Source organism: Struthio camelus, chromosome 21 (genome assembly GCF_040807025.1).
Source record: "Struthio camelus isolate bStrCam1 chromosome 21, bStrCam1.hap1, whole genome shotgun sequence".
In the NCBI taxonomy this organism is placed as follows: domain Eukaryota; kingdom Metazoa; phylum Chordata; class Aves; order Struthioniformes; family Struthionidae; genus Struthio; species Struthio camelus.
This window is the reverse complement of record NC_090962.1, coordinates 3,508,488-3,523,355: the sequence shown is the minus strand read 5'-3', so window position 1 is coordinate 3,523,355 and position 14,868 is coordinate 3,508,488. Positions and strand designations below refer to the sequence as shown.

Here is a 14,868-nt window from a genome sequence, read left to right as displayed (position 1 = left end):
TATGGAATCACACAATAGAGCCAACACTAACCTTTAGAATCAGCAATGTATCTGCTAGATTACCAACAGTAAAAGAAAAGGAGAAAGGTTTGATGGAAAAATGAAGCAATCTGCAGACACTCTTTCAGAGACTTAGTCAAGTCAATGTTTTTGGAGGACACAAGAATGTTTAAAGGGAAAAAGATACCTGAATGACTGCTACTGGCCTGCTTATGAACACTGGAGCTTATCTAGGCTGCTTTCTACAGTTTATATCATTTCAGGCTGCATAATTTTATATGTAAGCTTTATGTATGTTTCTGACTTTTTATATGGCTAGTATAGTTAAATTTTCCTCTTGTACCTATTCATTTTTTTTTTCACATTACAAGCAATTTGATTAAGAATAGTTTTCACAAAGTGAAATACAACTCTGTATCAAGCATAAGCATATGGATTTTGTTGTTTCTTGGTCCTTAACATACAGGTAAATGAATAAATTAGTCTGCCAGTTTTATAACAAGGGGCCGCCTTCGGCAACAAAATCCAAAGGGTGTTCCAAGCCTGGATTTGGCCCACTTGGCTTATTGAGTCTGAATTTTCCCTGAAGCTTTCAGGGAAAAAAAAGTATAGTGCGTGAGCCTTTCTGCATTATGAGGTTGAAATCTCTGATGGCGTCTCCTCCCGGTACAGGTTAATGAAATCTCCTTCATAAATTTGTGGTGTTTTAAGAGTCCAGCACTTCACTAAGCACTTCCCCCAATGCAGTAATTAGCCCTCCCAAAGACACTAGTGACAGCATCATACAAGAGGCAATACTGAGTAAAAAGCCAAAATTATTTTGCTTTTCTTTAATCTGCTAACAATAGGATCTGCCTAATACAATGTAAATCAATGGACATATGACCAGTCACTAGAGAGATTCTGCATTATGTCTTCAGGCAACAAAGTAAATATGAAATATATTTGTTTTAGTCAATGTAATTGATATCTACAGTGCAACTGTGGACAATGAAAAATTGTTTCTGCCATTCATAATTTCTTGTAAGTAACAGTGGAATCTATAATGTGAAAGGGGACTTCAAAATGCATGGGCACAATATAATTCTTCATAATAAAATGCTGGGGGCTCAGGATGCTAGGGCAATTTAACTCGCCTTACAAAAGACTCTTCTTACCTTTCATTAATGTCCTGAGCTGCTGGTGAGAATACAGTAGCAGAGGGCAGACTGTGAGGGCTACACAAGGAACTGAGTATTCCCCCTGCATTCATCCTGGTTAGAGTATAGGATCTGGCAGCCAGAGACCCCAGTTTGTGTGTTCTAGATCATGACTGTCTGGTTGATGCTGTTGTCTTTCTGGTGCACCTGAATCTGCCGAAGTTTGGCAAAGGCTGGGCACAAGCGTTTGCCTTTGCAGAATTTGGCCTCCACATGGACTTGGGAGACTGGGAGTGAGACCTTAGCCAGCGGCTTTTTTTAAAAGCAGGAGAAAATGAGCGGGATCGGTAATTCCTTGCACGTTCAACAGACAGAGAGCTACCTTGGTCTAAGGAAGAACTGACTCTTTCTTGAGAGCAAGCTCTCACTGGAACTTTTGCATGTAAGAGAGGCTTGACTCCAATTACATGTGGAGCTCCAAGCTTTACAGGAAATGAATTGGTATTTACCAGATACTCCAATAGCAAGTCATTTTTGCTTGTGGTTTCACTTCCCAGGAGCTGAGCCACACGACTGACCGCAGATGCAGCGAACATGGGAAGACTTAAGTTTGTTAGTGCTGGATCATCACCTAAAGATTTGACTAGATGCCTTGGCTTTAAAAACCACTCTTGACTCTGCAAGCTGCTTAGGTATGTTCCCAGGACCTGTCTCCACATAGGTTGCATTATACATTTGTAGCCATTTAGGTCTAAAAGTGCTTGAGCTGCCTGCGGTGCCAGAATCTGTGCCATCATTTTGATCCATATCAAAACTCAGACTCGAGGCTAAGCTGTCCACCTGAACTTTAAGTTTCTGCAGACTTTCTTCCAAGCCATCTATGGTAGGAGATAAGTTGGTTTCTAGGTAAGAACAAAATGTATTTATTCAGAAAATGTTTTATTAAGAAGTTCTTGCTAATACCTCTAGACTGCCCTCCATTACCAGACTGTACTGGAAAAACAGTCTAAGAGCAACATAGTTAATATTCTATACTTATGTAGCTATTTCAGTCAAAAATACACAGAATTTTGAAAGTGAGATTTCTGTAAAGTGGGAGGATTTCCTCTGCACAGTGGGAGCGTTACACCATTAGACCTACCTGACTTCAAACCATATCACAGATTTACACTGATATAACATTTGAATATGACCCATGTCTCTCCTAGGTGATAGATCAGCTATGTGAAAAAGATCTATTGTTCGTGTGGTCAACGTATCATGACCATCAACTCCATCCCACCGATTTCTTCTTTAAACAATGGTGATCCTCCCCTGTCATTGCGCAAAGTCCACCTTTTTTGTAGTTGCATGAAGCTCTGGTGCTGAGCAGTGCTGCTCATCTGGGTGTTGCTAAGAAATTCACTTGTTTTTTCACTAGGAAGAAAAGACAAAACTTTTAAGCACAGAGTGCTCTCTTAATAACGCATCACGTGTGGCCCTGAATAAAGGGGGGCGTCTACCACAGCGTACGGTAATCTCAGTCGCAGCGCCCACTGCCTCCTCAGGGCACGCCGGGCAGTTGCGGAAGGGGAGGCTGCGGACAGGGCACCCGGACAGGCCTGGCCCTGCGATGGACCTCCAGCAGTGTCGAGCTGGAGGCCGCAACCCCGCAGAGACCTGCAAGCCGGGGCCTGGTGCCTGCCAGGATCCCGCCCGGACAGGCTGGCCCCGCGGCCGGTACCTGGTGGGGCCGCGCTGGCCGCTGCCATCGCCGCCCCGGCTCCTCCGGCCTCCTTAGCAACGCCCCAACACTACCGTTGCTATGGCGCAGCACCGCCCCGACCTAGTTCGCCCTTCCCAGCGCCGGCCTCAGCCCACAGCCAATCAAATTCCACTTTCTAACCCAGACCGTGGCGTCCTCCCGTCGACCGGAAGAGGCATCATCCTGCGCGCGACAGAGCTCGGTGCCCTGCGGATGACGTGCTCGTGCGTCCTCGCTCGGCACAATCAGAGGCCGCGCGGGCAGCCGTCGCGCATGCGCGGAGGAGCGGCGCGTCCTCCGCCTGCGCGTGTGCAGTCGGCGGCGGCGGCAGTGGCGGCGTCATGTCGTGGCTCTTCGGGCTGAACCGCGGCGCTGCCCCGGCGGGCGGCGGGGACGCGGCGGCGGGGGGCGGCGGCCTCTCCCTTCCGCCCGCCCCAGGCGGCGGCGGCGCGGCGGCGGGCGGCGGCGGCGCTGGCGCTGGGGACCGCCACGCGCCCAAGGACAAATGGAGCAATTTCGACCCCACGGGCCTGGAGCGGGCGGCCAAGGCGGCGCGGGAGCTGGACGCGTCCCGTGCGTGAGGGGCCGGGCCGGGCCGGGCCGGGCCGACCGGGGTCAGCCCCGTCGCTCGCTCGCGTTGTCTCGCACCCTGGCCGCGCTCGGCGCAGCGCTTCCCGCGGGGCTCGGGGCCGTTAGGCGGTTGCTCGTGTCCTGGCGGGGCTGCCCCTCGTAGGCAGCGGGTGTAAGCCCGCGTAGGGCCGGGGCTGCCTGGGGCTCTCGCAGCACTCGCATAGAGTCGCTGTGTGGGAGCTGCAGCCCGGGCTGTGGGCGCCGAGTGCAGCCGCTCCGGGGCCCTGGCTTCCTCTTGCTTCTCATGTGGGGCCTGGGAAGGGGGAGGAAGGATTGGAGCACTTTGTCAGCAGAGTTAGTAATGGTGACTTCAGGCCACAGGTGGGCAGAAAACGTTTCTGAGCATCTGTTGACAGGAAGGGTTGAACATGCAGCTTCAGAGCTGTGCACTAGACAGTATCTGCTAGCTCCAGATTGGATTGAGTAGCCTGAGAGGCTTCTTATTGAGGAAATAACTTAGTATTGTTGATAACTTCTTCCCACTGTCCGTTTCAGGCCATGCAAAAGATGCTCTTAGTCTTGCCCAGATGCAAGAGCAGACCTTACAGCTGGAACAGCAAACAAAACTTAAGGTATGCTGTAACTCATAATCATTTGTATGGCCAACCCATTTCAGGCAATTGTCAGGTTTGCATGTAGGATGAATTGGAGCCTTATTTTCCAGCATGTGGTGAGGGTGCTAAATTTTTTGTTCTGGCATTTTTTGGTATGTAACTCTTCTGTAATTCTGGAAGGTGAAGTGCTGCCGAGTAAGCTTCTCTGACATTTTATAGCTTCATTTAGAACTTGTGTGTCATGAGTGATTTTGTAAATCCCAGAATATCTCCAAGCTAGAATAAATTATCGTGTTATTTTCATGGCGTGATGAGGGGTTTTGCAGATATAAAATGGTTGGGAAGAAGATAGAAGTCTGTCTCTGTTAATATGGGAATTAGGGGGAGGGGTTAAAATAAATCACATTTAATCATGAAATGACTAACTATGAGCTTTCTGTCTTAAAATCATATTTTATAGATCATGTTTTGGCCTTCTGGTGATGTGTGATCAATCCCCTTTGCAGGGTATCACAGTGATTAAAAAATGCATTTCTTGGAATATAATTTTCCCTAGTATTTCTCTGTAGGAAGGTGTACTGAGCTTATTTGTGATGACTATTTTCTAATCATAACAGGAATATGAAGCTGCTATAGAACAACTGAAGAGCGAACAGATACGGGTACAAGCAGAAGAGAGACGAAAAACACTCAGTGAAGAAACAAAACAGCATCAAGCAGTAAGGAAACAGGGGGAGGGGGAAGCCAACTGATGAGTGACCTTGTTTGTGTCCTCCATTGTGGAAAGGGAAGCAGTGCATTACTTAAGCTTTTCTACCTGTGGCAGCTATACATGGGAGGCCATTCACAGAGTAACCCTATTCTCTAGCTTTGTAATGGTGGACTTAATTTTCAGATCGATGCAGCTTTGTGATGTCGAACTCTTATTACCAAATTCTTGAACACCTGAAGAAATATGTCCTAGCACTTATTCTTGTTGTGTGCTCCTTTAATTTCCCTTAAAGGAACTTGAAAGGAAGCATTATTGAACATTCTGACAAATACTTGTTTGTGCCTGAGAGCCGATGGTATTAAAAGGTCGAAGACTGTTGGCTTATCAAGCATGTATGTTACCTGGGCAATGAAATCTCTTAGGTTATTTGGATTTCAGTCTTAACTATCCTGCAAATTTCTATTTCTTTCAAGCTCGATCTTTCAGAAAGAACAAGTTACCTTAAGAGGAGAAGTGATGCAAATCTGAGAGTTGTCAGAAGTTGGCTTTTGGGCAGTGTTGATACTTTTTGGTATGCTTTAGCCATCTGTATTGAGTTACTGAGGCAACGATAATACTGAAGTCAGGGAAATGCAAGTTGGCTTGTATTCTCATTGCTCACATATGATAACACTTTACTTTGAGAGTATGTGAAAATATAGGATTGATAAATCTAACTTGGGAAGATAAGTTGCCAGCGAAAACTGCTTGGCTGGCACATGCTGCTTTTTAGGCTGTTGGAGTTCAGACTTTGAACAGGGCTGGCTCAGGAAGTGGACTTCATAGATGTCTGTTTATGAATTGGCTCTTGAACTCATGCAGTTTGTAGGTCATCATTTGAAGTGAAAGCAAACTTGATCCTGATTTGCCATGCTGTGAAGTACAGTTGTTGAGGAGATGACCTGCACGCTGTCCTGCTCTGCCTATGTTTGGAATAGAGAGTAACATCATCCATTGTCCAGTCCTCTCTGCTGATGAGCTGGGGCTATTAGACCACTTTCAGTGGAATTTAGATGACATTGGTTTATTTGCAAGTTGCAGTGGAAAAATTGCTGAAAGTGATTAATGAGAAAGAAGAAAATCAATGAGAAATGGACCTCATTTGACAAGCAGCATATCTTGGCGATTCTGTTTGCAATCGCCAGTCTAGGTACTATGTTTTAGAACGTGAAAACATGGTTTTCCCAGTAAGGCTCTTTTTCTGGGTCAGGGAGCATTTGCTCTTTATCTTTGTGATACCTTAAAATGAGGTTAGAGTATGTAGAGGAGTTTGTGGTGCTGACTGAGGATATTTTGCCCCAAACTTGGCCCTATTCACTTTCAAACCCTGCTTTTTTTTTTTTTTATTCTCTTTCTTTTGCTTTTCCAAACATTATTGCCCTTAAAAGTAGGTTCTCGCCTAAACACTTAATATTCTGTTCTAAATACTTCTTTTTCTGAAGCGAGCCCAATATCAGGACAAATTGGCGAGGCAGCGCTATGATGAACAGATGCGACAGCAGGTACGACACTGTTGCTTTCATATATATATTTTTTGCTTGGCTTCAGCACTTTTGGCCAAGTGAATCAAAGGACAGGGGTAGGACAAAGCAGCTAAGGGCATACAAATTGGGGGTGTGAATCTGGGAGGCTGGGCAGGGAGGAATGTACTTTAAGCTAGGCACTACTTTCTTGAAAGCGTTTGTAATGCTTAAGCTTTACAAATACCTAGTTGACTGAGTTCTTACAACTTTAATAAATCTTGTACTGACATATCTGCCTATAGCAAGTTGCTAATGAAGAGAATCTGAGGAAGCAGGAGGAATCTGTACAGAAGCAGGAAGCCATGAGGCGAGGTAAGTTATAAATTTTTTTCTTTAGCTGGTGACAAAGTGGGTGAGCAGATCTTTGAAATCATGTCCATATTGGCTGATGTTCAATCAGGAGCATGTGTTAATGCCATATGAGCAAGTAGCAGGTCAGTTTCAGTAATGCTAGAGCTACCAATTGCTTGCAAGATCAGTTTAAAAATGGCTAAAGGTCTGCTCTGTGGTGCTTGGATTTCCCCATAACTTATCAGCATCTTCTGATAGAGCAGATGAAGTTCTGATTTTATACTGGAACAATCTGAAATAGAACCGATTTTGAGGAGGGAAGAGAAACAAAATAACTGCTCGCAGGAATGCTTGAGACAGTGTCAGCTAGTTTCTGTTCGCTTTTCCTTGTAGGAAATAAAAGCTGAGAAATGACATTTCGGTCTAAAACTGGCTCTGTTTCTTTTTGTTGGTGTGAAATTGCCAGAATTAGTGGGGTAGTAGAACTGCAGTAGGACTCCACCAGGGCACAGGTGTTGATGTAAAACAGTCTATATATGACCAAATGGGGTCAGAAAGTTGGTTTGCTGTATGCACAGACATGGACTGCAAAGATATCTACTCCTCCCTGCTGCCCTCTAGTGTACTTTCTGTTTGTCAATATCTTTGTAGGAAATATTATAGCAACAATTTCACAAAACTCAATGGTGATACCTTGTAGGAGAGAGTAATTTCACCCCTTTGGTATCCATGTAGTCACAGGCACCAAGATGTGAATGTCCAGGTAGTCTATCCAGCCCTCAGGTATCAAGATGCAAGAATCTGGATGGTCCAGTGTGGATTTCTTGCAGTGACACAGAAGATAGAATATGCTGGCTATGAAGTCTGCATCACATCTCCTCTTAGGAGGAGATTGTTCTTAGGTTTCTCGTTCATTCTGTAGTCTCATCAGTTTTGATGTGTCTATTGCAGTTCTCTGTATCTGAAGTAACAGAGCTTCCAAAACCTTCTTTGGGACAGCATCTTACAGTCAACTAATTTTGCTTCTCGTCCTTGCATGCAGTGTATGTTCACTCTGCATGGTTACGTTTCCAGGGTCGTTGTCCTTCACGTCTGTAGGTTGTCCTCCTCCCCCTCTGAAATGATGTAGATGATCTGCACCAGTGCCTAGTTTTGTGATTTTTCCTTCTCTGTTGCTGCTTTATCCCGTATTGTTTAGCTCTTCTCTGACTGAAGCTGCCCAGCGTCATTTTTGTGGTGGACTTCCAGAACTGAAGGATGATTATTGTTTCACGTTGTGCGCTCTGGAGAAGGCCACGTGTTTGGTGTGCAGTTCCTCTAGAAACAGACAGGAAAAAATTCTTGCTGGTTGACTGGGTGAGGGAGCGAATTATGATCTTGAAGTCTGTTGCTAGGTGACCATACACAGCTGTTGTGAATCTAGGCTGAGGCAGTAGATCTCTTTCACCAACCTGCTACTTGGGATTAAGCCAGCCCAAAAGATTGTCTTTTTGTTTCTCTCTCTCTCTCTCTCTCTCTCTCTCTCTCTCTCTCTCTCTCTCTCTCTCTCTCTCTCTCTCTCTCTCTTTTTTTTTCCTCCTGCTTAAAGCAACTGTAGAGCGAGAGATGGAGCTACGGCATAAAAATGAAATGCTGCGTGTCGAAGCTGAGGCAAGAGCCCGAGCCAAGGCTGAGCGGGAGAATGCAGACATCATTCGGGAGCAGATCCGCTTGAAAGCTGCTGAACATCGCCAAACAGTGTTAGAGTCCCTCAAGTACGTGCAAGTCAAGTGAAGGGTGTGGGTTGCTTTGTTTCTTTTGCAGATTTTTCCCATTATGTAGGAAGCCTTACTGCTTATTCCTTTAAGCTCTGAGGAATGTGAAAAGTTAGTTTGTACGCTCCTGTACTCTGAACAAAAGGGATATATTAAAGAGAACTGTCTTTTTTAGTTGTCTTGTTACACTATGATCTGAATGTGAACCACAAAGATTTATAGAGGTGTGAATTGGATACAAAGAGATGTATTTTTGTCTTGATTTCCCTAACTGATGACTTCTAGCCTTAAATTTATTAAGATGCAGACTCAGGCACTCTGAAATCTCCCATCATTCTCAGTTCCTGAACACAGTGAAGAAAGGAATAAACCAGTCCATCCCCAAAGGGGTGGGCACTGAGATTTTTCACTTGTTAGTTTTAGGTCTCTTGAGATTTGTTTGGATGAAAAGAGCTTTTGAATTAAACTTTTTATTACCGTTAAGGAAAGATTGATGTTGACTTAGTGCCAAATGCTTTTTTGGATTTAATCCCAGATCAAGTGAACACATCAGATGATGATAAATGTATTTACCTTGTTTGTTCATGTTTGGGATCCTATCTGAGTCCTCAGTTAGCTTTGACTGGTTCTCAAGGATGTCATTATAGGGTCTAGAATGAGCTTATAGAATGATCTTGTAAATTGTTTCAATTCAATCTTCAAAATTTCTCTTCTCCTGCTTGTCTTGCTACTCTCTTACTGTAGGACAGCTGGGATGCTCTTCGGGGAAGGCTTCCGTGCTTTTGTAACAGATTGGGATAAAGTTACAGCTACGGTAAGACTGGGACAGGTATTGATAGTTTCCAGAAAAGCCCGTTTGTAAATGTGCATTAAGCTGACTCCTTGCTCTGTATGAAGTTTTCCAGTTTTATACAAAGTAAACCGTGGCGTGAATTTGCTGCTCACTTAGTGTTCTCTGCAGTCCCCATTTAAGGAGATACTGTGCTCCAAACTTTTATTCTGCTTAATTCTCATCTTCTCTGTATAGGTAATTCCTTTGTCATTGATAACATCAATGTTCTGGCTCTGATCAACAACATATAATTATTTTGTCTTTAGAGGCATCATCGCCTTTACAAACACATCTGAAAGCTTGCCATCTATTATTAATAATACATGTAGATTCTGTGTAAAAAGTAACTGAGTCTTTTTCCCCGGATTGTTGTTTTGGCCTTCTAGCATTCTTTTTCACAGCTGCTTTAGAAATTGTTATCCCTCCTGTATATAGGAGAGCAAGCTTTTTATCTAATAGCCAGTTAGAGATAAATGCAGTTAACTCAAAAATTCTGCACTTTTTTTTTTGAGATCTTGAGTTCAGTTTCCGTAGCTGACAAGGCTATGAGCTGACAGCTTTTCATTTAGCTTTTTTATTGATTGATGTACATAGTAGTTTAAAACTCCAACTGTTCTTTCATGATGCATGAATGTCTGTAATTGTTTATAGCTAAACAGAGAGCATTATGTAGTGTTTAGTGTTCCTGATATCAGACTTCTTTGCCAGTAGTGTTTTTTTGGAAGCAGAAAATCTTCACTTCCCCCCCCCCCCGTTGTCTTTTATACCTTTGCAATTAAACTACAAATTGGAAATGTCTTTTTAGGGATAGCAGGAAAAGTGCATTGGAGATGGGTAATAGTTGGTCTCGTGGACGCAAAAGGGGCTTATTTACTCTAGAGAAGAGAGATAGAAAATTACGTGGTTTTTTTTTTTTTTCATCTTCCCTGGAGAATTTGGGCGATTGCTTGGCAGCAATTGCTGTGTAATCTTCAGTAGCTTGAACACCTAGGCTTTTGCCTCTTCCCTAGTGGGAGTTCTCACTATATCTGCATTCAGAATTCCCATATTTAGCCTAAACCTTTCTTTTCTTGAGTTTCATGCCATTAATTTATAAGCAAGCATCACTAGGGAGTAATCAGCATATGAATGGTAAATGTTGATCACAAGAGATGGTATCCTATCATTAGAACAAGGAACAGAGCATAACGTAAGACTTCCTGGCTGACTGTTGAGAGGAGAGTTTTCTTCCCTTTTCATTCTGTAGTAAAAATACAAATGCTTCTCATTAAAATGAATGACAGTGTTAATCACTTGCCATTGACAGGCTTTCTTTGTCTCGCCTTGCCTTACCTGCCATATTTTTGGTATTGTCTGGTGACCCTGCGTGTCCACTTCATTGGAAAAATAACATTTAACGCTACTCTAGAAATTTTTCTTATGTTTTAGCTTTATAAACACAAACTTGAGCCACTAGGTGATAGGCTATGGCAAAGCCCAATTCCCATTTGGATGGGAACTGTTTGTTGGATTTAGTGGTCTCTGGGTCAAGACTTGATGTTAACTGAAAGCACATCCAACATCATGATACCAAGGAAAGCCATGTTCTTTCCTCCCATGTACTTCCCTCCCATGTACTCCCACCATGTTTTTGATTCCTATGACCTTCTTCTATACTCAAGTAGAAATACATATCCAGTAGGCTCAGAGAAGGATGAATGAGCTGTATGCCCATCATGTGCGTGTTATAAAAATATGACCTTGAGGCCTTTTTTGGTCAAGGCTGAGGCTTCCACCTGTCTTTTGTCGTTTGTCCTACTGTAAGGGTTGCTCTTTTCTTACCTCTTCCTATCCGTGAGACCCCCAATGGAATTCTCTTTGCTTTTCAGTCACAGACTCCTGCCTTTGCTTGACACTTGGTTATACATAGGCACCATAATCAGTTTGGTTTGTGGAGCTGGCATAGTGATTGGGTTCCCTCTTCTGGGAATGTAAGTGTCAAGTAATTTTCCTGTTTTGATACATAGCTGTCAATCTTAAAGCTGTATCTGGCCATGTCTTGTATCATGGATAAAAGTGAAGTCCAAAAGTCTGGCATACTCATGTCTGACTGCTTTGATCTGATGCATCAACCTGTATTAGCAACTTAGCAGCTTAGTGGATGCTGCCATAGTATCTGCCATGTGTTAAAGCAGATGGTGTTAGGTGTGCGTGAGATCATATGTCATAGTTCCTTGTTTTTAGAGGGAGGTTGTTAAAAAGGTGGGCAGTCTCTTATAGTATGTTATTTCTAAAGCCTCTCTAAACTGATATGAGTCAAGTGAGGAGGTCTTATTTTTTGCGTTTTAGAACTGGCAGTTGTGAACCCTTCATGTTTCCATCCAAAGCAAAGGTAATGTCACATATTTAAACTGAGTGAAGCCAAACAGATGGTGTCTCATGGTTTTCTAAACAATGCCATCCTTGTTGTCCCTAAGGCTTTTGACCTTGTTCTTTTCTAGTAGTAGAAGTCTGCTCACTTTAAAAGCAGTTGATGCAGCTTGCTCTTTTGCCTGTCTGGTGTTGCTCTGATATGAATTATTAGCATCTAGCTGTAAGCTGAACGCAGTGAATTACTTGCACTCAGAACTGTGGAACAGTTGGCCTCTTACCAAACACCCTCAGTTTAATAGGGACCTTTTCCTTAAAGGTGATGAAGTACTAAATACAGTATGTAATTGCAGAAATGCCCACTTGATGTATTTTCAGGTGAACAGGATTTTTTGATAAGGCAACTAACTCCCTTGCATGTGTTCAGACAGATGGAACTGCAGGCTTGTTTTAAACCTTAACTAAAGGTTTATAAAAGTTAGGAGTGCTTTCAGTCTCTAGGAATAAGAATTAATGAGAAATGCCTATACATACTAAAGATTTCTTAGAAGTCTTGCTTCCTAATTCTACCTAGTCTGATGTTACTCTTAGCTACCTCCTAGAATGCCTTTAGCATTGTCAATGTAGCTCCTTGCCTATGCTGACAGCTGGCTAGCGTGCGAAAAGCTGCCTGGAGGGTTGCTTGGTTTGATATGAGCCAACTTAATGCTGAACTGAGCAGCAACCGTAAGCCACAGAGAAGTCTGGAGTCTTTCTGCTTCACTGGAAGATTGATGGGAATGTCTCATGTTCTGGGGGTTCTGAAAGAACAGTCTCTAATGCAGTGATTGTAATTCCCATGGTGGTTTTGGCTTTGAAGCTTCTTTTCAGTACCTGTTTTTCTTCTGGGTGGGATCTGACATCTCTGTTCTCTTCTAGCAGGTGTATCCCGGCTAGTGCTTTTTTTTAATTCCTTACTCTGTACTGGGAGGTTTCAGCCTCTGCTGTCACTGCAGCAGTTCTTTGCTCTATCTCCTTTTCAAAATGAGTTTTAGGAATCACTTCTTAACTACAGCAGTTGTGGTGTGACATGATTCCCATGGCCATCTCTGCCTTTACTTGCTTGTGCTCCTATCACAATGATTTCTCTGAAGGCTGTGTGCTTCTGGTGGTTATCTGATGTGTTATGATGCTTTTCTAATTGGACATCTTAATTAATTTGGTCACTTATGCCAACTTCATGCCCTAATCAGGGAGGGTGAGTAAGTATACTAGAGCTATTTCTCTAGAAAATTCTTCCTCCCATTCTCAAACTTACACAAAGAGCACAGACAGTATTTAAACAGACAGTTAACCAAACGTCTGCAGATAGCTTTTGGATGCGTCTCTTTTCTAGAACCTAGGTGAATGTTCTTAGATCTAAACAGGCAGTGTAACTCTCAGGTTTTAGTTCACAGGGCTGAAGCCAGACGTACTGTGCTCGGTTCTGAACCACGGTCTTTGGGCTACAAGAATTCTGCTGAAACACTTCTATGCCCCAGCTGTCCCCATTTCACTATAGTACTGAGCTGCCCTGATTAGCACTCAGCAGGAAGAAGTCCCAAAGAATAAGAACCAAACTGCTGTGAATCCACTCCAGTATAGCATTCCTTGTGGTCCAGATTCCAAAGAACTTGTGGATGTTGGAGATGAGCAGCATTTACCTGAGATTCAGTATATTACTTGTTTAGCCTTTGGTATGAAAAGTGAACAGGCACCTAGCGATGGAAGAATAGTGTAGAGAATAGAGTATCCTGACCTTTAAGAATGCTCTTGCTTTTAGGCATTATAGACCAACAAATCTGGGTTGCCTTGGTCATCTGAAAAATCCTGTAATCCTAAACACTGTTGCAACTGCCTAGTGATTGTGGTGACAGTTGCGTTCATTGTTTGAAATACCGTTCCCATTGATTCATTCCCTCTTCCCCGAACACAATGTTTTTTTGGAGAATAATAATAGTATAGAGGTGTTTCAGCTTTGTACAAACATTAATATATTCCCAAAATTCTAGTGTAAAGTGCAGTGTTAATATTATAGCCACATATACAGCATTATGGGTGTTCTCGTAAGAGATGTGGGCTTACTCCATAAGACAGTCCTTGTACTGAGTTGAACTCTGCCTTACTGATATCAATTTATATCTGTGTTGCTGTGCAGTAAGTGTTAATACCTGTGTGAATACATAACACTTCTTGATCTTGCTTCTTTCCTTTCTCCCCCTTTTTCTGCTAGCCTAATGGTCTCTGTAGTCACATTTTGCATGCTTTTCCTGCCTCTGTTCTTACAGGTGGTTTGCATATATTTGCTCAGAACACCTGCCCCTTAGTGGCAGCCACTAATTCAGGTGCTTATCATGGCATCTTTAGTTCAGCATGTGTTTTCTTGTCTGGTGGATGGCACCGAGTTTGTGTGAAGTTATTCTTAAGTGCCTGCACAGAACGCATTTAAAAAGATCCCATTCCAAATGTACTTTTGTTCATCACTCTGGAAGCCAAAGCCCCACCATTACAGGAGATGCTGTTCTCTCATATGAGGCATATACCTCCAGTTTGTAGCAAACCACGATGGCTGTTTGTCTTGGTATTCTACTTAGCTAAAAGTCTGAAAAGTCACATATGTATTTTGAGCAAGGAGTACAGAGAGAACATGCTTCTGGTTACATGGCTATATGCATTGCTTGTGCTGCTTCTCCCTTTCAAATGCCTTGTTAATGGGGACTGTGTGATCTTTGCTGCGAAGGTTGTTTTTGTAAGACATTTTAACCCTATCTCGTTGGTCGGCAACTGTCCTGAACTATAGTTCTCCACCGCAAGACGTGCTACATGCTGTAGCATATCATTGTTCTAGCATTGTCTTACCAAGAGTTTTTTTCCTAATCCTCCCACCTTTTCTTTGCAGGTGGCAGGCCTGACACTGCTGGCAGTAGGTGTTTACTCTGCCAAGAATGCTACCACAGTAGCAGGGCGATACATAGAAGCACGTCTGGGCAAACCTTCCCTGGTGAGAGAGACGTCACGCATTACTGTGCTGGAGGCACTGAAGCACCCTATTAAGGTAAATTTTTATCAATCGTTTTTGTGTTGCGCTCGGCCACGAGGATGCAAAATTCCTTTTGCTGCTCTGTGTATCAGGCAGTGAGCTGTCCGTGAGTCTGCTAATTAATCTAGTGTTAGAGACTGCATAGGCAGGCTGACCTCACTGAGATTTTATATGGACCTTTTGTCCAGGTGAGTTGTTAAGTCTGTGGTTGGTTTCTATGTGTCAGTGATTGAATTTATCGTC

The 14,868-nt window shown here is 43.3% G+C and overlaps 1 protein-coding gene across 1 annotated transcript in view; it reads left to right on the top strand.

The window, feature by feature from the left end:
- The first annotated feature begins 3,209 nt into the window (after positions 1 to 3,209).
- The window catches only part of ATAD3A (ATPase family AAA domain containing 3A), a 31,345-nt gene continuing 19,686 nt past the window's right edge, over positions 3,210 to 14,868 (top strand). The window contains exons 1-8 of the mRNA XM_068915606.1: positions 3,210 to 3,456; positions 4,009 to 4,085; positions 4,685 to 4,786; positions 6,261 to 6,320; positions 6,584 to 6,653; positions 8,221 to 8,386; positions 9,131 to 9,200; positions 14,485 to 14,640. Of these exons, the coding sequence (XP_068771707.1) occupies positions 3,225 to 3,456; positions 4,009 to 4,085; positions 4,685 to 4,786; positions 6,261 to 6,320; positions 6,584 to 6,653; positions 8,221 to 8,386; positions 9,131 to 9,200; positions 14,485 to 14,640 (933 nt within the window). The 5' untranslated portion in view covers positions 3,210 to 3,224. The remainder of the gene's footprint in view (positions 3,457 to 4,008; positions 4,086 to 4,684; positions 4,787 to 6,260; positions 6,321 to 6,583; positions 6,654 to 8,220; positions 8,387 to 9,130; positions 9,201 to 14,484; positions 14,641 to 14,868) is intronic.